The sequence below is a fragment of the Chiloscyllium plagiosum genome, unplaced genomic scaffold (assembly GCF_037043375.1).
Source record: "Chiloscyllium plagiosum isolate Xiang-an unplaced genomic scaffold, Cpla_swu_hap1 HiC_scaffold_35, whole genome shotgun sequence".
Taxonomy (NCBI): Eukaryota; Metazoa; Chordata; class Chondrichthyes; order Orectolobiformes; family Hemiscylliidae; genus Chiloscyllium; species Chiloscyllium plagiosum.
The window spans coordinates 54,900,800-54,925,783 of NW_028270173.1; the positions used below are offsets into that span (position 1 = coordinate 54,900,800).

The 24,984-nt window shown below is 48.8% G+C and overlaps 1 protein-coding gene across 1 annotated transcript in view; it reads right to left on the reverse strand.

The window, feature by feature from the left end:
• Positions 1 to 20,512, reverse strand: part of LOC148140940 (class I histocompatibility antigen, F10 alpha chain-like) — a 48,331-nt gene extending 27,819 nt beyond the window's left edge. Inside the window, exons 1-5 of the mRNA XM_087979050.1 lie at positions 19,990 to 20,512; positions 11,252 to 11,527; positions 10,857 to 11,135; positions 8,720 to 8,839; positions 8,200 to 8,274 (exon numbers count right to left, since the gene is read on the reverse strand). Of these exons, the coding sequence (XP_087835176.1) occupies positions 8,200 to 8,274; positions 8,720 to 8,839; positions 10,857 to 11,135; positions 11,252 to 11,527; positions 19,990 to 20,041 (802 nt within the window). The 5' untranslated portion in view covers positions 20,042 to 20,512. The remainder of the gene's footprint in view (positions 1 to 8,199; positions 8,275 to 8,719; positions 8,840 to 10,856; positions 11,136 to 11,251; positions 11,528 to 19,989) is intronic.
• Positions 20,513 to 24,984: the final 4,472 nt, after the last annotated feature.

Genomic DNA, 24,984 nt, shown 5'->3' on the forward strand with positions numbered 1-24,984 from the left:
ATTCCATCCCGTAAACCTGCATGTTCCATAGATAATCCACATGCACATCCCTGGACAGTGTGGGCAATTGAGCATGACCAATCCACCCAAGGTGCACCTGTCCGACTGTGGCAGGAAACTGGAGCACCCGGAGAAACCCAATGCAGACTCAGGGAAACTCCACACAGTCGCCCAAGGCTGGAATCAAACTCTGGTCTCTGGTGCTGTGAGGCAGAAGTGCTAACCACTGAGGTATGGTGTCACCCTGGGTCATGGGTCACAGGTCAGTATCAGTCACTGCTAACCCTCTGCTGGCTGGGAATCCCATGGACATTGGTGTTCTTCCTGGTACTGAGTCTAATTCAGAACACAGTCACAGGGGAGACACTCAGACCCTGGGGGAGGGGAGTGGGGAAGGGGGGAGTGCAGAGAGAGAAACACCCAGGCTCACCCCCAGGGTCAAAATTCTGGGTCATGTGGCAAAGAGAATTGGGCTATTCTACCAGGAAAGGAAGCACCTGATGGGATTTATAAAACATTAAACAGTCTGGAAAAGGGAAATCTGAGATTGGTTTTAAACTAAACCGAGAGATTCAGAACAGGAGGACACAGTTACAGTGAGAGAGATTCTTCACCCAGTCAGTGATCAATGAGCTAAACCTGACAGAGAGTTTAATGTGAGGGAACATGGAGTGGATTAATTACAGAGAGTCAGGTTGCCTGTGGGCTTTTGTGAAAAGGATTTATTTCAGAATTGATTGAAACTTTTAATTACAGTGAATCCGGTTGGTACAGGTACAGAGAACCCGGGGGGGGGGGGGGGGGGGGGGGGCGGTCGGGGGGCATTGATGGTGAGAGTCAGGTACAGAGAACCCGGGTGGGGGGGGATTGATGTTGAGAATCAGGTACAGAGATCCCAGTGTGAGGGTTGGTGGGGGGGGGGGAGTTGATGGTGAGGGTCAGGTACTGAGAGCCCAGTGTGGTGGGGGGGGGAGGGGGGATTGATGGTCAGAGTCAGGTACAGAGAACCCAGTGTGGGGTGGGGAGGGGGGATTGATGGTCAGAGTCAGGTACAGAGAACCCGGGGTGGGGGAGAGGGGGGATTGATGGTGAGGGTCAGGTACAGAGAACCCAGTGGGGGCCGGGTGGTTACAGCCCGTTCACTGCACCCTGCTCCTACCAATAACCATCAGATGGGAACACATTTCCCCATTAAACCTCATGGCACAGCCCCAAGCCCCTCCCCTCCTGTGGGATGTGAACAGATCGAGCAGATGAAGACTGTGTGTCCATGAGGTACTGTGGGTCATCAACACCAGCAGAACTGCCATCCAATACAAACTGTAACCTCATGGCTCACCCCAACCCCCAGTCTCTCATTACCACCAAGCCAGGGGACCAACCCTGGTTCAATGAGGAATGTGGGAGGGATCACAGGAGCAGGACTAAGCAGAGCTGAAAAATGATGTCTTTTTTATTCACTGGAGAGACGTGGGAATCACTGGCTCCTGGAATTTATTTCCCGTCCCTAACAGTCCTTGAGAATGTGGGGGGGTGGTACCTTCCTGAACAGCAGCAGTTCATGTGGTGGTGGGAGGGAATTCCAGGATTTTGACCCAGTGACAGTGAACCAAGTGCAATATACTTCCAAGTCAGGATGGTGAGTGGCTTGGAGGGGAACTTGTAAGTGATGATGTAGCTCAGTGAAGTGTCAGATCAGGACTGATCGTGCAGTAAACAGCAGAGGGAGCAGAGTCAGAACTTAGTGTTTCCACAACCGATAGATAAGATCGAAGCTCTGCTGTCCTGTCACATCCAGGTGTGAACATTGAACAACTCCCTGGAGGAGAAAGAGGCTTCTCATTCTGGAATGATACTTTGGTCACGGGATTCCTCCTCCAGAGACAATAACCATGTATCACACCTCCCCCAGTTTTTGTATTGATTCTGTTAGTGTGAGATGTGGGTGTCTCTGACTGGCCAGCATTTATTACCCGTCCCTAGTTGCCCTTGAGAAGGTGGTGGTGATCTGCCTTCTTGAACTGCTGCAGTCTACCTCCTGTGGGTTGAGCCACAATGCCATGAGCGAGGGAAATCCAGGATTTTGGCCAGCAACAGTGAAGGGATGGTGATATATTTCCGAGTCAGGATGGTGAGTGACTTGGAGGGGAACATGAAGGTGGTGGTGTTCCCATATATCTGCTGACCTTGACCTTCCAGATGGAGGTGGTTGTGGGTTTGAAAGGCAATGTTTAAGGATCTTTGATGAATTTCTGTAGATAGCAAACACTGCTGTAACTGAGTGTCAGTGGTGGAGGGACTGGATGTTGGTGGATACAGTGCCAATCAGTTGGGTTGCTAGGTCCTGGATGGTATCAAGCTTCTTCAGTGTTGAGATGGCTGTACTCATCCAGGCAAGCAGGGAGTAATCCATCACACTCCTGACCTGTGTCTTGTAGTTGGTGGATAGGCTTTGGGAAATAAGGAGACAAGTTACTTGCTGCAGTCTCTCTTGCCTCTGACCTGCTCTTGTAGACACTACATTTATGTGGTGAGGCCAGTTGAGTTTCTGATCAATGATAACTCACAGGCTGTTGACAGTGGGGGGATTCAGTGATGGTAACACCATTGAATGCCAAGGGGTGGTGGTGAGATTGTCTCTTGTTGGTGATGGTGATAACTTGGCATTTGTGTGGCGCAAATGTTACTTGCCACTTGTCAGCCCAAGCCTGGATATTGTCCAGACCTTGTTGCATTTGAACATGGACTGCTTCAGTGCCTGAGGAGTTGCAAATAGTGCTGAACATTGTGCAATCACTGGCAAACATCCCCATTTCTGACCTTATGATGGAGGCAAGGTCATTGATGAAGCAGCTGAAGATGGTTGGGCCTAGGACACCAAGCTGAGGGACTCCTGCAGAGCTTTCCTGGAGCTGAGATGACTGACCTCCAACAACCAAGACCACCTTCCTATGTGTCAGGTATGACTCTATCCACTGGAGAGTTTTCCACAATATCCATTGATTCCAGTTCTGCTCGAGTTCCATGATGCCGCACTCGGTCGAATGTAGCCTTGATGTCAGGGGCTGTCACTCCCACCTCCCCTCTGGAATTCAGCTCTTTTGTCCATGTTCGAACCAAGGCTGTATTGAGGTCAGGAGCTGAGTGACCCTGGCAGAGCCCAAACTGGGCGTCACTGAGCAGGTTATTGCTGAGCAGGTGCTGCTTGATAGCACTGTTAATGACACCTTCCATCACTTTACTGATGATCGAGAGGAGACTGATGGGGCAGATTGGGTTTGTCCTGCTTTTTGTGTCTAAGATATACCCGGGCAATTTTCTACATTGGTGGGTAGATGCCAGTGTTGTAACTGGACTGGAACAGTTTGGATAGGGGAGTGGCAAGTTCTCGAGCACAAGCCTTCAGTACTATTGCCTGAATGTTGTCAGGGCCTGAAGCCTTTGCAGTACCCAGTGTCTTCAACTGTTTCTTGATATCACGTGGAGTGAATTTAATTGGCTGAAGACTGGTATCTGTAATGCTGGGGACCACTGGAGGAGACTGAGATGACACTTCTGACTGAAGATTGCTGTGAAACCTTCAGGCCTATCTTTCACACTGAGGTAATGGGCTGTTTCATCAGTGAGAGTGGGAATATTTGTGGAGCCTCCAGTGAGTTGGCTGGATGAGGCAGTACTGCAGAGCTGAGATCGGATCTGTTGGTTGTGGGATAACTTAGCTCTGTCTATCACTTGCAGCTTATGTTATGTGACATGCAAGTCGTCCTGTTTGGTGGCTTCACCAGGTTGGCACCTCATCTTCAGGTATGTCTGGTGCTGCTCCTGGCATGCCCTCCTACACTCCCCATTGAACCAGGGTTGATCCCCTGGCTTGGTGTTAATGGTTCAGTGGGGGCTATACCAGGCCATGAGGTTACAGATTATGGAGTATGGTTCTGCTGCTGTTGGTGGCCCACAGTGCCTCATGGATACCCAGGCTTGAGCTGCTAGATCTGATCCAAGTCTGTTCCATTTAACACAGTGATAGTGCCACACAATATGATGGAGGTTATTCCCAATGTGACAGTGGGACTTTGCCTCCACAAGGACAGTGCGATGGTCACTCTCACTGAGACTGTCATGGACATTTGCACCTGCAGCTGGCAGATTGGAAAGATGGAATCAAGTATGTTTTTCCCTCTTGTTGGTTCCCTCACCACCTGCTGCAGACCCAGTCTAGCAGCTATGTCCTTTAGTACAAGTCTGATGTTGGTCATCACACACACACTCACATCCTCAGGGAATATCGATGGAATGGAAGCGATGTCCAGAATCTCCATCAGTTTCTGACACAATCTCCATTCCCTCACACTTGTGTGTTCCCACTCTCTGGGAATCGACTTTCCCTGATTGTGTTGACAGGTATGGAGTTACCATCTGGGACTTGGATTTTACAATAGAGGCAGATGGATATGGTCTTAACTCCCCCAGTTCACATTGAATTGAAGCTCAGCATCTGCTGGTTCCAAGAGCCACAAGCTGCTGCTGTGTAAATGAATAGAATCGTTCTTGTGAAATATTAATAAAAATATCAAAATTAGTAAGTCAATAAATAGCTTTTAATGATTACAAATGACACATATTGGTGATTGTAGTTAAACAATGGTGATAAGTAGTGATAGATTTTAGTATTCACCAATAACTCAGATTTATAATATTTATATATTTATTTAAGAATTAGAATATGTAAAACTGATATTTATGTACAGAGATTTACATAACATTTGAAATTTGTTAACGTCAGATGCAAAATCAATTTCTTTCAATATAAAAACTGTCTCCGAGTTCCCTCGGGATGTTGCTTCATTTCAGGTCAATCAGTGACCCACTGAAGACAGTGAGGATGAGAAAGTGTGAGGGAGGAACCATCTGTGAAGATCCCTCTGACGGTGACACTGCTCACATTTCTGAGACGGGATGGAAACACGACTTGAGAAGGTCTCACTTGACGAATCAGGATCCAAACCTGGGGATCTGGGATCCACTGTTCAATCTGTGGAAACACATTCCCAGAAAAATTGACCTCAGTCCTGAAGGAATTGAGTGTGAACAATGAGCTGTAATTCTGTGTGTCTGCTGTGATATGGAAGGATGGACAATGATGTCCACGTTCATACTGGAACAAGAGAATCCCGTTATTCCGCAATGAGGCTCTGGGAATGTCCTGTAGTGGGGCCCAGGAATCCCACAAGGTCAGGAATGGAGAGACACAAGGCAATCACTTCAGGGTGGGGAGGGGAGGGGAGTTAGTCTGACAGGGTTTCACAGTGACTGGGAGGGTGGGACAGGGTCAGGAGGGGAGGGGAATTAGTCTGACAGGGTTTAACAGTGTCTGGGAGGGTGGGACAGTGTCAGGAGGGGAGGGGAATTAGTCTGACTGGGTTTAACAGTGTCTGGGAGGGTGGGACAGGGTCAGGAGGGGAGGGGAATTAGTCTGACACGGTTTAACAGTGACTGGGAGGGTGGGACAGGGTCAGGAGGGGAGGGGAATTAGTCTGACAGGGTTTAACAGTGTCTGGGATGGTGGGAGAGGGTCAGGACGGGAGGGGAATTAGTCTGACAGGGTTTAACAGTGACTGGAAGGGTGGGACAGGGTCAGGAAGGGAGGGGAATTAGTCTGACAGGGTTTAACAGTGACTGGGAAAGTGGGACAGGGTCAGGAGGGGAGGGGAATTAGTCTGACAGGGTTTAACAGTGACAGGGAGGGTGGGACAGGGTCAGGAGGGGAGGGGAATTAGTCTGACAGGGTTTAAAAGTGACTGGGAGGGTGGGACAGGGTCAGGAGGGGAGGGGAATTAGTCTGCCAGGGTTTAACAGTGACTGGGAGGGTGGGACAGGGTCAGGAGGGGAGGGGAATTTGTCTGACAGGATTTAACAGTGTCTGGGAGGGTGCGACTGGATCAGGAGGGGAGGGGAATTAGTCTGACAGGGTTTAACAGTAACTGGGAGGGTGGGACAGGGTCAGGAGGGGAGGGGAATTTGTCTGACAGGATTTAACAGTGTCTGGGAGGGTGCGACTGGATCAGGAGGGGAGGGGAATTAGTCTGACAGGGTTTAACAGTAACTGGGAGGGTGGGACAGGGTCAGGAGGGGAGGGGAATTAGTCTGTCACGGTTTAACAGTGTCTGGGAGGGTGGTACAGGGTTAGGAGGGGAGGGGAATTAGTCTGACAGGGTTTCACAGTTTCTGGGAGGGTGGGACAGGGTCAGGAGGGGAGAGGAATTAGTCTGACAGGGTTTAACAGTGACTGGGAGGGTTGGACAAGGTTCCGGAGGGGAGGGGAATTAGTCTGACAGGGTTTAACAGTGTCTGGGAGGGTGCGACAGGGTCAGGAGGGGAGGGGAATTAGTCTGACAGGGTTTTACAGTGACTGGGAGGGTGGGACAGGGTCAGGAGGGGAGGGGAATCAGTCTGACAGGGTTTAACAGTGCGAGGATGGGACAGGGTCAGGAGGGGAGGGGAATTAGTCTGACAGGGCTGAACAGTGACTCAGAGGGTGGGACAGGGTCAGGAGGGGAGGGGAATTAGTCTGACAGGGTGTAACAGTGTCTGGGAGGGTGGGACAGGGTCAGGAGGGGAGGGGAATCAGTCTGACAGGGTTTAACAGTGCGAGGATGGGACAGGGTCAGGAGGGGAGGGGAATTAGTCTGACAGGGCTTAACAGTGACTCAGAGGGTGGGACAGGGTCAGGAGGGGAGGGGAATTAGTCTGACAGGGTTTAACAGTGTCTGGGAGGGTGTGACAGTGTCAGGAGAGGAGGGGAATTAGTCTGACAGGGTTTAACAGTGTCTGGGAGGGTGGGACAGGGTCAGGAGGGGAGGGGTATTAGTCTGACAGGGTTTAACAGTGACTGGGAGGGTGGGACAGGGTCAGGAGGGGAGGGGAATTAGTCTGACAGGGTTTAACAGTGTCTGGGAGGGTGGGACAGGGTCAGGAGGGGAGGGGAATAAGTCTGACAGGGCTTAACAGTGATTCAGAGGGTGGGACAGGGTCAGGATGGGAGGGGAATTAGTCTGACAGGGTTTAACAGTGTCTGGGAGGGTGTGACAGGGTCAGGAGGGGAGGGGAATTAGTCTGACAGGGTTTAACACTGTCTTGGAGGGTGGGACAGGGTCAGGAGGGGAGGGGAATTAGTCCAACAGGGTTTAACAGTGTATGGGAGTGTGGGACAGGGTCAGGAGGGGAGGGGAATTAGTCCAACAGGGTTTAACAGTGTATGGGAGTGTGGGACAGGGTCAGGAGGGGAGGGGAATTAGTCTGACAGGGTTTAACACTGTCTGGGAGGGTGCGACAGGGTCAGGAGGGGAGGGGAATTAGTCTGACAGGGTTTAACAGTGTCTGGGAGGGTGGGACAGGGTCAGGAGGGATGTGAAAATGCTAAATAAATCTAGAGAATATAAATATGAATAAATCTCAGTCAGAGAAAAGTTGACATGTCACTTACTGAATCATGAAGAAGCTGCACCAGAGATATCAGAAGCTGAGAAAATAAAAACAGAATGTGAGAAGTTATATCAAATATAAAATGAGACAGTGTGAGATATTCTCTATCACTCACTGGACCCAGGATTTAATCGCCCTCAGCACTAACTAACCAGATTCTCCGAGCACCCCCCAGTGGGAATTAAGGGTGAGTGAGTGGAGGGAGGGGCAGTGGGGGAAGGGAATGGAGGGTGACAATTCGAAGGAGAGACACTGGGGACATGGAGTAGAGAAACAGGACGATAAGAGAGTGTTGGCTGAGAAACAGCATGGTGAGGAGACGGACCCATCACCCTCAGCAACACCCTGGCAAATATAACTCTACACTCTAATAGGGGCAGCACGGTGGCTCAGTGGTTAGCACTGTTGCCTCACAGCCCCAGGGACCCGGGTACAATTCCCTCCTCGGGTATTTGTCTTTGTGGAGTTTGCACATTCTCCCCTTGTCTGTGTGGGTTTTCTCCGGGTGCTCCGGTTTCATCCCACAGTCCAAAGATGTGCAGGTCAGGTGAATTGGCCATGTTGCATTGCCCATAGTGTCAGTTGTGTTAGTCAGGGGTAAATATAGGGTAGGGGAATGGGTCTGGGTGGGTTACTCTTTGGAGGGACTGTGTGGACTTGATGTGCTGAAGGGCCTGTTTCCACACTGTCGGGAATCTACTCTACACCTCCCATTACCTTCTCCACCATTCCCAACACTCTGTCCCCTCAGCCACTTACTGAGAGCTGTTGTGTAGGTCCCATTTGGTGAATCTGCAGAAACAAAATAAATGTCCATTAGGATGGGGAATAATCCATTCTCAGAGACTGTAAACAGCTGTTCAAAATTTATCAAGGTGATGTCACACAAACAAGTCAGGAAGGAAGGTTTTACAGGGATTGTGTCAGAAATCCTCATTCCCATATTCCCCTCCCCTGCATCCCCTCCAGATGCAGAAAATCCCTTCCATTCCATTAATATTCAGTCAGTGAGGATCTGATTGGGTGCAGTGGGTTTAATGATCAATATTAGACCTGGTCTGGGCTGATCACATAAAGGAAGATCAGACAGGGAACGAGACGTGTTTATACGTGTGCATCTGTGTGTGGGAATTCAATCAGTTCCATTCCCCACAGTGCCCTGTACTCCCAGTACTGGAGACTCCCCCACACTCACTCTGTCCCCTCAGTTCCACATTCCCCTCTCTCTGATTCTTACCTCTCCGTGACCATTTCCAGATGATTTTTCCGACTATCCCGACAATAACAGCCAATACAATGACCATTGATACAATGAGACTTTCAAGTTGGGAATGCAGCCAATTGCTTTTCAGATTTTCTGAAACACATTGGAAATATATCAGGATTCTCTCTGTTCCTGGATTTATTTCTAGCTCTGTGTTGATTGGGAACAATTATAACTGCTCCGAGCTGTTGGGAATTGTTGGGATTGGTTGAAATGCGGGTTTGACCCTCTCCCGATTTCACTCTCCAGTGAAGTCACCAAGGATCCCATTGATAGGGGTATAAACATCGTGTTGTACCTGTCCTGGGGGTTACCTCCCCAGACAGTTCAGTTCCCATTCTCCCCAATATCTCTGTGTCCTGTCCTTACTAGTGCTGGTGGGTAGATCGGCCTTGGGTGAGGTGAAGGAGTGAGTGAATGGTTGGAGGGGTGTAGTTCAGTCTCCCAGAAAGGCACTTCCTCAGTGGTTGGGCAAGGGGCAGTTTGGGAACTCACTGGTGAGTGTTGGGGATGTTGAGTACCAATGGAATGGTGTTTGGGTGCCACAGTGGGCTGATGAGGGGGCCTTGTTAGGGATCCAGTTGTGGAGTTCTGTGTTGTGTCCCAGTTGTCTGTCCAGGGTGATGCACTACGAGTCTGACAGACGTCTGGAGGCGGTGAGCTGGTGTTGGTGCTGGGGAGAGGTCAAGTGTTGGTTGCAGAATATCAGGTCATGTATTTTGAGGGGATGGAGTCAAAGAGTTAAAGAGTCACACAACAAGTGTGTATGTTCAGTCCAACCTGCCCACACTGACCAGATATCCTCGTCAGTGTGTGAATGGAGGGATCAGCAGTACGTTTGGAGATGGTCGGTTTTCCAGCTCTCTGGTGTTAGGGACCACACCAGGCCCCCTCAAAATATCTGAAGAAGGTAGTCTAAGATCTGAATTGTTTCTTATTTTAAAGCTCGATGGGAAATGATGTGTTCCAGATACAACGCAGGTGGTCAAACAACTCGACATTAAGCAAAACACAATTTACTTAAACGCTGTAATTAAAATACAAACAAAAGAACGAGAAATTTAGAATAACTTAACAATTGAAAAATGCAACCGAACACAGTACCTATTACTAATTAACTGCTGCAATATTGTAACATCCTATAAACACCTTGCTAAAAAGGTAAATTCAGACACAGATTCTTACATGCAGTTCTCCAACCCAGGAGGAAATAATATCAAGAAAAAAATGTAGACAGTAGTAGCCAGGTGACACTCACTGAAGCTGCCAACTCTTTTGAGACCGCAAAGGCTTCTGATGTAACTGAAAAAACCAAACTGAGAAATCTGGATCTGTGAGAGCTGGCCACGCCCATTCAGACTGCTTCTATTGTTCCAACTTAAAAAAACACCCAGAGGCTCACAACTTGTTTACCTCAGTCATCAGCAGCAGCGAGTTTGTTGCCTCTGCCTTACAACCTCTCTTCAAAACAAAAACTAGGACACCAACAACCTTTTAAAGTGGCAGCATCATCACACTAGGAGTTAAAGAAGCTTCCAATCCCTAACCTCAGAACCTGAGGTCTTTCCAAAGGGTTTCAGATGCGAGGTAATTGTCCATCGGAAGTTGAAACTTCCTGGACAAATCCCATTCAGTGAGTCAGGAATTCTGAGGGGTCCAGACCCTCCTCTCTCAGGGAGTGTCCAGTCTCTGACTGTCTGGCTGCTGGACAATCTGGGGCCATGTCTGGTGCTGAAGCCTGGAATACAAGGGAATCTTCTTGTAATTCTGGTGAGATTATTCCAGAGGGAAATCAACGAGTACTTCACCAATAACAGGGCTGTGGGAATCTGGAATCCCCAAAAGGCTCTAGAAGCTTGGGATTCTGAGATCCTTTCAAACTTAGAATTGAAATCTTTAACGCAATTGAGACCAACATGACATATTAACACAGAGAACAAGGTGGGTAGCTGCAAACAAGGAAGTGAAAAAGTGTCCTGTAAATGGTTTCATCTGTCACATGTACACACACACACACACACACACACAGACACACACTCACACAGACACACACTCACACAGACACATATATACACACACACACACACAAACATTGTGCCCAGTCCCTTACCCCACTGATAGAGCTGGGCCTCTGCCAGGCTGCTGTGTTCAATGTGACAGGAGTATTGATCCTCATCCCCAGCATTGATCTCAATCTCTTTCTGGATCTGATGGGTCCCATCGTGGTTCGGTCGTACCCCCGAGGAATGTGTCTCAGACATGACCTCTCCATTCCTTAGCCAGGTCACCTCGAGATCTATAGGATCAAACCCAGTGACCAGGCAGGAGAGAGTGAGTGGCTTGTCCTGACCATTGGGCTCCCTCCTGGAGATGAACACTTCAGGCTGAACTGTGATGGGAAAGGGTGAAACCACAAACAATAGACAGACACTGAATGGAATGGGAGAGCGGCTTCATAGATCAGTGAGGTTAGATCGGAACATGGAACAAAACTGAAATACATACCTTTCCTTCTGAAATATTCCTTTCCAGCTTCCAGATATCTCTTTAAATATTCAACATATACCTCTTCCAGGTGTCTTTTCCAGTAGTTGTTCCAGGAATCATCAGAATTCCATTTCTCTTTAGTCATCACTGCAATGGGATTGGATGCGATCCATCTCATTCTGTCTGGTTCCAAACTGATAAAGTCTTCTCCATCAAATCCAAATCTCATCGATCTCTTAATGCTGCCGTCATCACTGACCTCAACAGTAGTTATCCGTTGAAAAATGTGAATTCCTGTTGGTGATCAAACAGTCATAGATAATTAATAATTAATAACCAGAGGAACAATCTGATCAAAGGGGAAGGGGGATCCTGTTTCAGGGCCAGGGAGAGGGGGGTTACACACGGTGCTAATCTCCAGGGCCCCAGACTCGGGCAGCACTGACCCTTTCTCCAGTGGTTGCTTCACACCTCAACCTGGAGCAGATAGGGAATGTGCTCTCCGATCCGGGTCAGAATTCCAGCGCTCACATTCCCACTGTCCTGGAACGGGCCCAGTCCTTCTGGTCATTTGTTTCGATCACAGGCTGCATTCTGGGGGATGTAGTCCATGTCTGTCCGTGACCACTCTGTCAGCCTCCCACAGGCTCTGGCCCACGATCGGACTCTGTGTGTTATTTACAAGGACCCTCTCCCTGCGTGGGGCTGTGCAATCTCTTCCCCTGAGCCTGGCGGAATGGAGATGAGGATCAATCTCTTTAAGTTACTCACTACCTGTGTCCACTGCTTTCTGCCAGTTTTATAAATGACTTGGATGTGCATATAGGAGGGAATGGTTAGTAATGGTTCGTTTGCAGATGACACCAAAACAGGAAATGTAGTGGGCAGTGAGGAAGGTTATCTCAGAGTACGATGGGATCTTGACCAGATGGGCTGAGGAGTGGCAGATGGAGATTAATTTCGATAAAAGTGAGGTGTTGCACTTTGGGTAAATCATAGCAGCATTTACATAGTTAATGGTAGGGTGCTGGGGAGTGTTGCCAAACAAACAGACCTTGGGGTGTGGAGTCACAGTTCCTGAAGGTGGAGTTACAGACTGACAGGATAGTGAAGAAGGTGTTTGGTCTCCTTGCCTTTATGGGTCAGTGGATTGAGTACAGGAGTTGGGATATCATGTTGCAGCTGTACAGGACATTGATTCAGCCACTTTTCAAATGCTGTGTTAAATTCTGTACTTCCTGCAATAGGAAATGTTTAAATTAGATTAGATTACTTTAGATTACTTTACAGTGTGGAAACAGGCCCTTCGGCCCAACAAGTCCACACCGACCCGCCGAAGCGTAACCCACCCATACCCCTACATTTCCCCCTTACCTAACACTACGGGCAATTTAGCATGGCCAATTCACCTGACCTGCACATCTTTGTGACTGTGGGAGGAAACCGGAGCACCCGGAGGAAACCCACGCAGACACGGGGAGAACGTGCAAACTCCACACAGTCAGTCGCCTGAGGCGGGAATTGAACCCGGGTCTCTGGCGCTGCGAGGCAGCAGTGCTAACCACTGTGCCACCGTGCCGCCCACCAATGTGAAATGTGAAAAGGTTCAGAAAAGATTTACAAGGTTTGGAGCAATAGTGAGAGACTGAATAGGCTGGAGCTATTTTCCCTGAAGTTTATAAAAACATGAGGGGCATAGATAAGGTGAATAGCCAAGTTTTTTTGCCCAGGGTAGGGGAGTCTGAAACTAAAGGGCATAGGTTGAAGGTGAGAGGGAAAAGATTTAAAAGGGACCTAACAGGGAACTTTTTCATGCAGAGGATGGTGCAAGTATGGAATGTGCTGCCAGAGGAAGTGACAGAGGCTGGTACAATTACAGCATTTAAAAGGCATCAGGATGGGCTTACAATGGGAAGGGTTAAGAAGGATGTGGGCTAAAAGCTGGCAAATGGGACTTAGATCAGTTTAGGATTTCTGGTCTGCGTGGACGAGTTGGACTAAAGGGTCTGTTTCTGAGCTGTGCAACTCTATGTATCTACTTTCTATACAATTTCCTCTATTTATTGCAGTGTTTTTACATTTGTTCTTGTTGTTTAATCCATTCCTCACAAATTAAACAGAATGAGTTGGCCTATTTTGGGGCAGTTTCCCAGAATGCCCTGTTTCAAGTCCCCGCTGGTCCAAAGGGGTCACAATATATCTGCACAACCTGATTCAAATATATCTCCAGATCATGAATGGACCGTGACAGTCAAATATTCTCTTTACTGTCCCTTCTGTTCTCAATTCATTCGTTATCCCACTGTTTACTGATTGGCTAAGAACTAAACATGATTAATGTTAGTGATCCTTCTATCTATTTCTTCATTTTTTAATATTTCTTCATTTCTAGCTTTGTTTACTTTACAATTGTTTTTTTTCTGTTTTCATGACAACAAGTATTAGATTCCAATGCTACACTTGATATGCTGCTTTCAAACACATTCCCAGTTAATCCTAGTAACATGGGAGTTCAGAGGGAGAGTGGGCAAGTCAGCCCTTTGAGTCCACTCCACCATTTAACATGATCATGGCTGATCTTATCCTGGTCTCACCGCCACCTTCCTGCCTGCTCCCATCCCCCGTTATCCTGCTTTCCATCAGAAACGTAGCCATTTCTGTCCTGAATTTGTTGATTGGTTCTGCCCCGCTCTGGGTCAGTGAGTTCCACAGATTCACAACCCCCTGAAAGGGGTAGGTAATTCTCATCTCAGTTTTGAACCGACCTCCTCTCTCTATATCTATGACCTCTTGTTCGAGACTGTCCCACAAGGGGAACGTCTGCTAGACATCAATCTTATCAATCCCCTTGAGCATTTTATATTTCTCAATCAGATCCTCCTTCATTCCTCTGATCTCCAGTGAGTCCAGGCCCAAGCTATACAATTGCTTCTCGTACAATAACCCTTTCATCCCTGGAACAGCCTGGTGAACCTCGTCTGAACTGCCTGCAATGTCACCACATCCTCCCTTAGGTAAGGAGACCACAACTGGACACAATTCTCCAGGTGTGGTCTCACCAATGCCTTATATAATTGTAACAACACTTCTTTGCAATAAATGCCAGTATTCCATTTGCTTTTCTTGTTATATGCTGCACCTGCATATCCACTTTCTTCAATTCATGCCGAAAAATACCCAGATCCCTCTGCACTGACACACTGCAAATCTGCTTCCCAGTGCAATAACAATTTGCCTTCTTATTTTCCGGCCAAAATGAACAACCCCATTCTTACCCACATTAAACTCCACCTCTCAGAGTCTGGCCCATTCTCCCAGCCAATATCCATCTGGAAACTTATTATCTCCTCATCATAGCCTGGTTCCCCATCAATCTTAGTATCATCCATGAGTTTAACTACGATACAGAAGATTAGATTTCTTACAACATGGAAACAGGCCTTTCGGCCAAACAAGACCACACTGACCCTCCGAACAACAATCCACCCAGACCCATTCCCCTACCCCATATTTGCCCTTGACTAATGCACCTAACACTACAGGCATTTTAGCATGGCCAATTCACCTGACCTGCACATCTTTGGATTGTGGGAGGAAACCGGAGCACCTGGAGGAAACCCACACAGACAAGGGGAGAATGTGCAAACTCTGCATAGTCAGTCACCCGAGGCAGGAATCGAACCTGGGTCCCTGGTGCTGTGAGGCAGCAGTGCTAACCATTGAGCCACCGTGCCGCCCAACACTCTGTCCCTCCTTGCAGATCATTTATACAGATTGTAAATAGTTGAACTCTGACAACTCACCCAAGCAGCACAAGATAGTTCCACTTCACCACCCAGAAAAGGACCCATTTTTCCTGTTCCTCTGTTTTTTGTCAGTTATCCAATCCTTTATCCAGGCCAATACTCTACCTTAAACCCCTGAGGATCTAATCATCAGGATCAGTCTTTTATGTGGCATCTTGTCAAATGCCTTCTGGAAGTCTAGATATACCACATCCACTGGACACCGGTGAATTGAGCTTCATTTATCTAAATGTTCAGTTATTTCCTCCCTTATGATTGGCTTCAGCAACGTCCCCATTACCTTTGAGTGCAGGCCATCAGGCCCCGGGGAATATCTGCCTTTCATCCCATCAGTTTATGTAATACCTTCTCCCCAGTTACAGCAATTGCACCAAGTTCCTTGGTAGTAACTGTAGTTTTTGGGAAGACAGTGCTACCTTACACTGTGACAACAGAGACATTTCTGCTATCCCTGAATATCCCTGAATACACCAAGGAACTTGGTGCAATTGCTGTAACCCAATTGGCCTGCACCCAAAGGTAATGGGGACGTTGCTGAAGCCAATCATAAGGGAGGAAAAACTGAACATTTAGATAAATGAAGCTCAGTGGATGTGGTATATCTAGACTTCCAGAAGGCATTTGACAAGATTCCACATAAAAGACTGATCCTGATGATTAGATCCTAGGGGATTAAAGAAAGTGGATATACAGGTGCAGCATATAATAGGAAAGGCAAATAGAATATGGCACTTTTTGCAAAGAAGTGTTGTTACAATAATATAAGGTGTTGGTGAGACCACACCTGGAGAATTATATCCAGTTGTAGCCTCCTTACTTAAGGGAGGATGTATTTGTTGATGGAGTCAGTGGATGAGTGTCTTGCCTCTAGAAATTCTCTGTTTAGTTTGTCCTATGATGGTTGTGTTGACTCAGTTGAATTTGTGGTCCCTGTCATCGGTGTGTGTGGCTATCAGGGACAGCTGGTCGTGGAGTTTAGTGGTTAGTTGGTGTTCATGGATGTGGATTGTTAGTTGTTCACCTGTTTGTCCTATATTGTGTTTCATGCAGCCTTTGCATGGAATCCTGTAAATTATATTAGTCTTGAACATGGTGGGTATAGGGTCTTTTGTCCTGGTGAGTTGTTGCCCGAGTGTGCCTGTTGGTTTATGGCCTGTCATGGATCCCAGTGGGTGGAGAAATCTGGCTGTCAGTTCCAAGACGTTTTTATATAAGGGTAGAGCGGTTTGTGTTTTGGGTTGTGGCATGTCTTGGTTGTATTGTTTGCCTGTTAGGCATCTGCAGATGAAGTTGCGGGGATATCCGTTCTTGGTGAAGACTCTGTAGAGATCTTCTTCTTCTTCCCTTCCTCGGCCGGGAGAGCTGCAGTGTGTTGTAGCCCTTTTGAACAGGGTCCTCATGCAGCTTCTTTTGTGTGTGTTTGGGTGGTTGTTGTTGTAGTTCAGGACCTGGTCCATGTGCGTGGCTTTTCTGTACACTGTTGTGGTACATTCACCACTCTGTGGTCTTTCTACCGTCACATCCAGAAATGGGAGTTGGCTATTGGTTTCCTCCCCTCTCGTAAATCTGATCCCTGTGAGCATGGTGTGGATAATCCAGTGTGTGTTTTCTATCTGTGTTCTCTTAATAATTACAAAATGTCGTCCACATATCTGATTTAGAGTGTGGGTTGGATTTATGGGAGGGCTGTTTGTTCCAGTTTCTGCATCACTGCATCTCTGAGCCCGGAGATGGGTGAGCCCATAGGTGTCCCATTGATCTGTTCATTTGGTTGTTGAATGGGAAGTGTGTCCTCAAGCACAGGTCTGGTAGTTTGACTCTGCAGTCCTTGTTGGGAGGTTCCCTGTCATGTCGCCTGTTCTGTTTGTCCTGGAGGTTGGCTATTGTCTCTCTGGCTGGAGTTTTGTCAATTGAAGTGAACAGTGTTGTTCTATCGAATGAGACCGTTGCTTCATCCTTATCTCTGTTTATGTTCTTGACGTTGTCTAGGAATTCCTGTGATGATGGTATGGAGTGTTTGGATCCGCTGAGAAGATGGTTCAGTTTTTGTTGGAGTTCTTTTATGACATAAAGAAAGAGAATGGCACTCCAAAACAAAATGACTAACCAACAGCAGAGAAGACAACATGACAGACCCTTGGGTAAAATTCCATGCAAAGACTGCATGAAACACTATACAGGACAAACAGGTGAACAACTAACAATCCACATCCACGAACACCAACTAACCACTAAACACCACGACCAGCTGTCCCTGGTAGCCATACACACCGATGACAGGGACCACAAATTCAACTGGGACACCACAACGATCATAGGACAAGCTAAACAGAGGACAGCCAGAGAATTTCTAGAGGCATGGCACTCATCCACGGACTCGATTAAGAAACACAGTGACCTGGACCCAATATACCGACCACTCCAACGAACAACCGGAAGCAGGAATGGAACCAAATAAATTCCAGAGGACACAGTACAGCAGCGTTTCACAGGAGGCTCCGAAACACTGAAGATGTCACCTAAGCAGGAGACAAAATGTCTGCAAATCAACTTCCCAGCTTGGCAAACATCCAAATCACCATGGCAACTGGCACCTGAGCAACAAACCTTTACACAAACCTTGACTGACTCTCTTTCTCTCTCTATGGATGCAGTCTGGCCAGCTTTGAATTTCCAGCATTTTCTGTTTAAATTTCAGATTTCCAGCATCTGCGATACTTTCCTACCCTGTGATATGCTGCAGTGACATTTCTACTTTCGGGGTGCCTGTAAGGTGTTACTGCACAGGGCCAGGTTTGAAGAAACAGGGATACTCACATAACAGGAAGAACCACGTTGTGTGACATTGTCTGGTGTCAGGGCTCCCAGGACTGAGCGGCACAAAATGGCTGCTGGCTGCCCATGGCTAATTTATTTTTTATTTCTGCATCAATGATACAGTTGAAGTCTCCGGCCAGAATGACCGGCCTGGACGTAGCCAGCAACCGTGGAAGCTGCTGCAGGACGGCCAACCGTTCCCTCTTACCCACTTGGGCGTACACATTAATCAGTCTCAGGGGAGCATTCCTGTACATGACGTCGGCGACGAGGAGGCACCCGCCCACCACCTCCTTAACCTCGGAGATGGTGAAGTTGCCTCCTCTCAACAGGATACCCAGGCCAGAGGCGCGGCTATCGTTGCCCCCCGACCAAACTGACGGCCCATGGGCCCATAAGCTCGACCATCTCCTGTAGCTGCTGAGGTGCAGCATCCCACACTCCTGCAGGAACAGGACGTCACCTTTAACGTTGGCCAGGAAGGCCATCGTAGAAACACATCGCGTAGCCGATTTGATGCTACGCACATTGATGCTGGCAATTTTAAACCCCATTTTAACAGTTTACAAGGTTAACAGTGTCTATTTGCTGCTGGTCGTGCCCCTCTGGGGTAGCTGTGTGCATCCCCGTGGTGACGGCAAACTGCTGGACCATCCCAGGGCTGAGGTAGCTGTCCGGCTCCACGCTGGAGCCATTTCCCTGTTCTGGTGTCTTCGGGTTGGGCCCAGGGTCCGCATGGTCCAGTTCTCCATCTGACGGTGGGGCTGTCACAGGACCGCTGCTCCCAGTTACCTGGAGCTGTGGGCCGGTGGGTACCTCTTGGTTTTCACCAGGTCGGGGGAGGCCTTTACCCGTCCCCTCAGAGGGATGGTCTTTTCCTGCTTGGGCGGTGCTGCCCTCCTTTTTCTCCACGGCGCTCTGTCTCTTCCTCTGGTGACGACCCTCCTTGCGCCCATCCTCACCGTCGGAAGAGCTGCCTGTATCCTCGCCGTGTAGGTGTCGCTTCCCCCTTCGCTGGGTGGCTCTGGGAGGTTTCCTCTTCCTGCTTTTCACGGTAATCCAATCCTCTGCCTCCTTTGATCCCTTCTCTTCCATTTCCTCCGTCTGTCCTGAAGGAGCTTGGACCGGCTGCTGCACCTCCCCGCTGTCTGCCGTCTGCTCCCCTACAGCCCGCCCTTCCTTCTGGGTGCCTCCAGACACCGTTCCCGTGCTGTTTTGTGGTACCTTGCTGGTCTTACTCGGTCCACGGCTCGTGTTGCCACCTCCGGCCATCTGTGCGTAGGTGGCGGCCCCTCGTCTTGGGCAGGCCTTGTACATGTGGCCCGCCTCTCCGCACAGATTACAGTTCTTGGCCTCCTTACATTCCTTGGTCGGGTGGCCTTCCTGATTACAGTTTCGGCAGATGGTCACCTTACAATCCGCCGCCATGTGGCCTGACCTCCCGCAGGTTCGGCACACTTTTGGCTGCCCTGCGTATGTCAGGTAACCTCTGCTTCATCCGATGGCAAAGCTGGAGGGTGGGTGGAGGATGTTCCCACTGGCATCGACCCCCAAGGTTACCCTGACCTGTCATTTGCTGGTCCAGATCCCGAAAGAATCGACCACATCGGTACTCTCTCCCTCGACCTGGACATATCTTCTCAAGAAGGTCAGGACTTGGTGAGTGTGGTGGAGGAGGATGGCCCACTTTGCCTCAGTCTTGGGAGAAGCACTATCGACTCAGACTTGCTGAGTCACCTCCATCATGGATCCCTGAGCCTGGGCTGAGTTAAACATGGTGTCTCCTTCTCCTCCCCGCAGTGTTTACAAGACTTTAGATCAGGAATGATGAAGCTGTTTGGTTTCTCCCAATCGATGTGAAAATTAAAATTGTCCATTGGAACCATTTCCCATTTGCTCGGAGCTTCTCTGATCTCGGGGTTTCTACATCCTGCTGTCAGGAGACCTGGACACAAATCCCATCAGAGTCTCCCAGACTGTGCTGCCTTCAATGTGTAAAAGATCAGGCTGGCTGTATAACAGGCGGCTGGTCAAACATCCCCCATTTCAAACTCTCCCCAAGAGACTCACATTCACCCCAGACACACAGAGAGAGAGAGAGAGAGAGAATGGAAAGCTGAATTCTGTACTTACCGGGAGAGACCCGGGAAAAACACAGGGAGATGGAGAGAAGGATCAGCAACATTTTGGGAATCCACTCTCCCTATTCCCATCAGGGATTGGGAATAAAACATTCAGGGTGAGGGAATGGGATCAACTGCTGTTAGAGTCTATAAGAACAAACCACCTTCTCCCCGCCACTCCATGTCAATGCTGAGCTGCAGATCATTTCCTCAACTTCAAGCTGCAGAAGCAGAGAGTCAATGATTGGTCCCAGTCTCAGTAAAATACCCAATAAAGAGATGAACAGATTCCTGTCACCAGTTCCCAGGATGGTCACACTCAGACAGGTTGAGTTACCCTCAGGGAAACAGCTCAGTCATCACCAGGCAGGCGTGTGCTCCCTCCCAGGTGGGGAACACTTCAGCGGGCAGGGACATTCAGCTTCAGATCTCCCGGTGACCATCCTCCAATGCAGACTTCAGGACAGGCAATAACACAAAGTGGCCGAGAAGAGGCTGATAGTGAAGTTACGGAACCGGGATAAGGGAAGGGAGATAGGCAGATACACATAGAGTGTTCAGTGTGCACCCAGATACAGCTCACTCAGGACTGTAGAAAGATGTACACACACGGGTAATAGGTACAATGTCAGATACATGGAGAAGTTGGACTGCAGGGTCTGTTTCTGTGCTGTACATCTCTATGACTCTATGCCCGAGGGACTCTCCTGATGTACCGTCACCTCCCCCAGTTGGAAGGACTGAGCCATATGTTTACTGTGAGAGGGGGATCCCAGGGTCCTAGTGCTGTCCTGATACTCCTTGAGCTGGTGGGGGAGGCCTCTTCTCACCCCCAGCCTTACTGGCTCAGAGCCTGAACCTCAGCCTGGCTGTGCTGGGACCGGGTCATCATTTAGCACTTGTTCCATTTTTCTGCTTCTGCAGCTTCACATCAAACAATGGATCAAATTTCTCAACAAATAGGATGCAGTCTCCAAAGATTGTTGTATTACTGGTTTTTCCAGTTTGTAAACAGAAGCTGTTTCCCCATCAGAGTGTTTAATTCGCAGTCCCTGATTGGAATAGGGACAGTGTATTCCCAGAATGTTGTGATCCTTTCCTTTACCTGCCTGTATTTTTCCTGAGTCTCTCCCGATGAGTACAGAATTCAGCTTTCCATTCTCTCTCTGTGAACTGGGAGATTAAAAGGCCATTCGTGAATCATAGAATCCCTACAGATAATCCACCCAACATACACATCCCTGCACATGTTAGCCAAAAAATAAACCCTGGACATTGTGGGCAATTGAGCATGGCCAATCCACCCAGGGTGCACCTGTTCGACTGCGGCAGGAAACTGGAGCACCCGGAGGAACCCCATGCAGACTCAGGGAAACTACACACAGATAGTCACCCAAGGCTGGAATCAAACTCAGGTCCCTGGGGCTGTGAGGCAGAAGTGCTAACCACTGAAGCATGGTGCCACCCTGGGTCATGGGTCACAGGTCAGTATCAATCACTGCTAACCCTCTGCTGGCTGGGAATCCCATGGACCCTGGTGTTCTTCCTGGTACTGAGTCTAATTCAGGACACAGTCACAGGGGAGACACTCAGACCCTGGGAGGGGGGAGTGTGGAAGGGGGGAGTGCAGAGAGAGAAACACCCAGGCTCACCCCCAGGGTCAAGGTTCTGGGTCATGTGGCAACGCGAATTGGGCTATTCTACCAGGAAAGGAAGCACCTGATGGGATTTATAAAACATTAAACAGTCTGGAAAAGGGAAATCTGAGATTGGTTTTAAACGACACCGAGAGATTCAGAACAGGAGGACACAGTTACAGTGAGAGAGATTCTTCACCCAGTCAGTGATCAATGAGCTAAACCTGACGGAGAGTTTAATGTGAGGGAACATGGAGTGGATTAATTACAGAGAGTCAGGTTGCCTGTGGGCTATTGTGAAAAGGATTTATTTCAGAATTGATTGAAACTTTTAATTACAGTGAATCCGGTTGGTACAGGTACAGAGGACCGGGGGGGGGGTCGGGGGGGGATTGATGTTGAGAGTCAGGTACAGAGAACCCGGAGGGGCGGGGGGGGGGGGGGGGAATTGATGATGAGAATCAGGTACAGAGATCCCAGTGTTGGGCGGGGGGGGAGTTGATGGTGAGGGTCAGGTATTGAGAGCCCAGTGAGGAATGGGGGGGGAGATTAATGTGAGAGTCAGGTACAGAGAACCCAGTGGGGGGGATTGACGGTGAGAGTCAGGTACAGAGAACCCAGTGTGGGGTGGGGGTGGGGTGGAAACAGACTGTTCACTGCACCCTGCTCCTGCCAATAACCATCTTGTGAGAACATATTTCCCCATTAAATCTCATGGCACACCCCCTCCCTCCCCTCCTGTGGGATGTGAACAGGTCGAGCAGATGAAGACTGTGTGTCCATGAGGTACTGTGGGTCATCAACACCAGCAGAACTGCCATCCAATACAAACTGTAACCTCATGGCTCACCCCAACCCCCAGTCTCTCATTACCACCAAGCCAGGGGGACCAACCCCGGTTCAATGAGGAATGTGGGAGGGATCACAGGAGCAGGACCAAGGAGAGATGAAAAATGATGTCTTTTTTATTCACTGCAGGGATGTGGGAATCACTGGCTGCTGGAATTTATTTCCCGTCCCTAACTGTCCTTGAGAAGGTGGGGGTGAGGTACCTTCCTGAACAGCAGCAGTTCATGTGGTGGTGGGAGACCCACAATGTCATTAGGGAGGGAATTCCAGGATTTTGACCCAGTGACAGTGAAGGAAGTGCAATATATTTCCAAGTCAGGTTGGTGAATGGCTTGGAGGCGAAATTGTAAGTGATAGTGTTGGTCAGTGAAGTGACAGATCAGGACTGATTGTGCAGTAAACAGCAGAGGGAGCAGAGTCAGAACTTAGTGATTCCACAACCGATAGATAAGATCGAAGCTCTGCTGTCCTGTCACATCCAGGTGTGAACATTGAACAACTCCCTGGAGGAGAAAGAGGCTTCTCATTCTGGAATGATACTTTGGTCACTGGATTCCTCCTCCAGAGACAATAACCATGTATCACACCTCCCCCAGTTTTTGTATTGATTTTGTTTGTGTGGGATGTGGGTGTCTCTGACTGGCCAGCATTTATTACCCGTCCCTAGTTGCCCTTGAGAAGGTGGTGGTGATCTGCCTTCTTGAACTGCTGCAGTCTACCTCCTGTGGGTTGAGCCACAATGCCATTAGGGAGGGAAATCCAGGATTTTGGCCAGCAGCAGTGAAGGAATGGTGACATATTTCCGAGTCAGGATGGTGAGTGATTTGGAGGGGAACATGAAGGTGGTGGTGTTCCCATATATCTGCTGACCTTGACCTTCCAGATGGAGGTGGTTGTGGGTTTGGAAGGCACTGTTTAAGGATCTTTGATGAATTTCTGTAGATAGCAAACACTGCTGTAACTGAGTGTCAGTGGTGGAGGGACTGGATGTTGGTGGATACAGTGCCAATCAGTTGGGTTGCTAGGTCCTGGATGGTATCAAGCTTCTTCAGTGTTGAGATGGCTGTACTCATCCAGGCAAGCAGGGAGTATTCCATCACACTCCTGACCTGTGTCTTGTAGTTGGTGGACAGGCTTTGGGAAATCAGGAGACGAGTTACTTGCTGCAGTCTCTCTTGCCTCTGACCTGCTCTTGTAGACACTGCATTTATGTGGTGAGGCCAGTTGAGTTTCTGATCAATGATAACACACAGGCTGTTGACAGTGGGGGGATTCAGTGATGGTAACACCATTGAATGCCAAGGAGTGGTGGTGAGATTGTCTATTGTTGGTGATGGTTATAACTTGGCATTTGTGTGGCGCAAATGTTACTTGCCACTTGTCAGCTCAAGCCTGCATATTGTCCAGACCTTGTTGCATTTGAACATGGACTGCTTCAGTGCCTGAGGAGTTGCAAATAGTGCTGAACATTGTGTAATCACTGGCAAACATCCCCATTTCTGACCTTATGATGGAGGGAAGGTCATTGATGAAGCAGCTGAAGACGGTTGGGCCTAGGACACCACGCTGAGGGACTCCTGCAGCGCTTTCCTGGAGCTGAGATGACTGACCTCCAACAACCAAGACCACCTTCCTATGTGTCAGGTATGACTCTATCCACTGGAGAGTTTTCCCCCAATACCCATTGGTTCCAGTTCTGCTTGAGTTCCATGATGCCACACTCGGTCGAATGCAGCCTTGATGTCAGGGGCTGTCACTCCCACCTCCCCTCTGGAATTCAGCTCTTTTGTCCATGTTCGAACCAAGGCTGTATTGAGGTCAGGAGCTGAGTGACCCTGGCAGAGCCCAAACTGGGCGTCACTGAGCAGGTTATTGCTGAACAGGTGCTGCTTGATAGCACTGTTAATGACACCTTCCATCACTTTACTGATGATCGAGAGGAGACTGATGGGGCAGATTGGGTTTGTCCTGCTTTTTGTGTCTAAGATATACCTGGGCAATTTTCTACATTGTTGGGTCGATGCCAGTGTTGTAACTGGACTGGAACAGTTTGGATAGGGGAGTGGCAAGTTCTCGAGCACAAGCCTTCAGTACTATTGCCTGAATGTTGTCAGGGCCTGAAGCCTTTGCAGTACCCAGTGTCTTCAACTGTTTCTTGATATCACATGAAGTGAATTGAATTGGCTGAAGACTGGTATCTGTAATGCTGGGGACCACTGGAGGAGGCTGAGATGACACTTCTGACTGAAGATTGCTGTGAAACCTTCAGGCCTATCTTTCACACTGGTGTAATGGGCTGTTTCATCAGTGAGAGTGGGAATATTTGTGGAGCCTCCAGTGAGTTGGCTGGATGTGGCAGGACTGCAGAGCTGAGATCAGGTCTGTTGGTTGTGGGATCGCTTAGCTCTGTCTGTCACTTGCAGCTTATGTTGTGTGACATGCAAGTCATCCTGTTTGGTGGCTTCACCAGGTTGACACCTCATCTTCAGGTATGTCTGGTACTGCTCCTGGCATGCCCT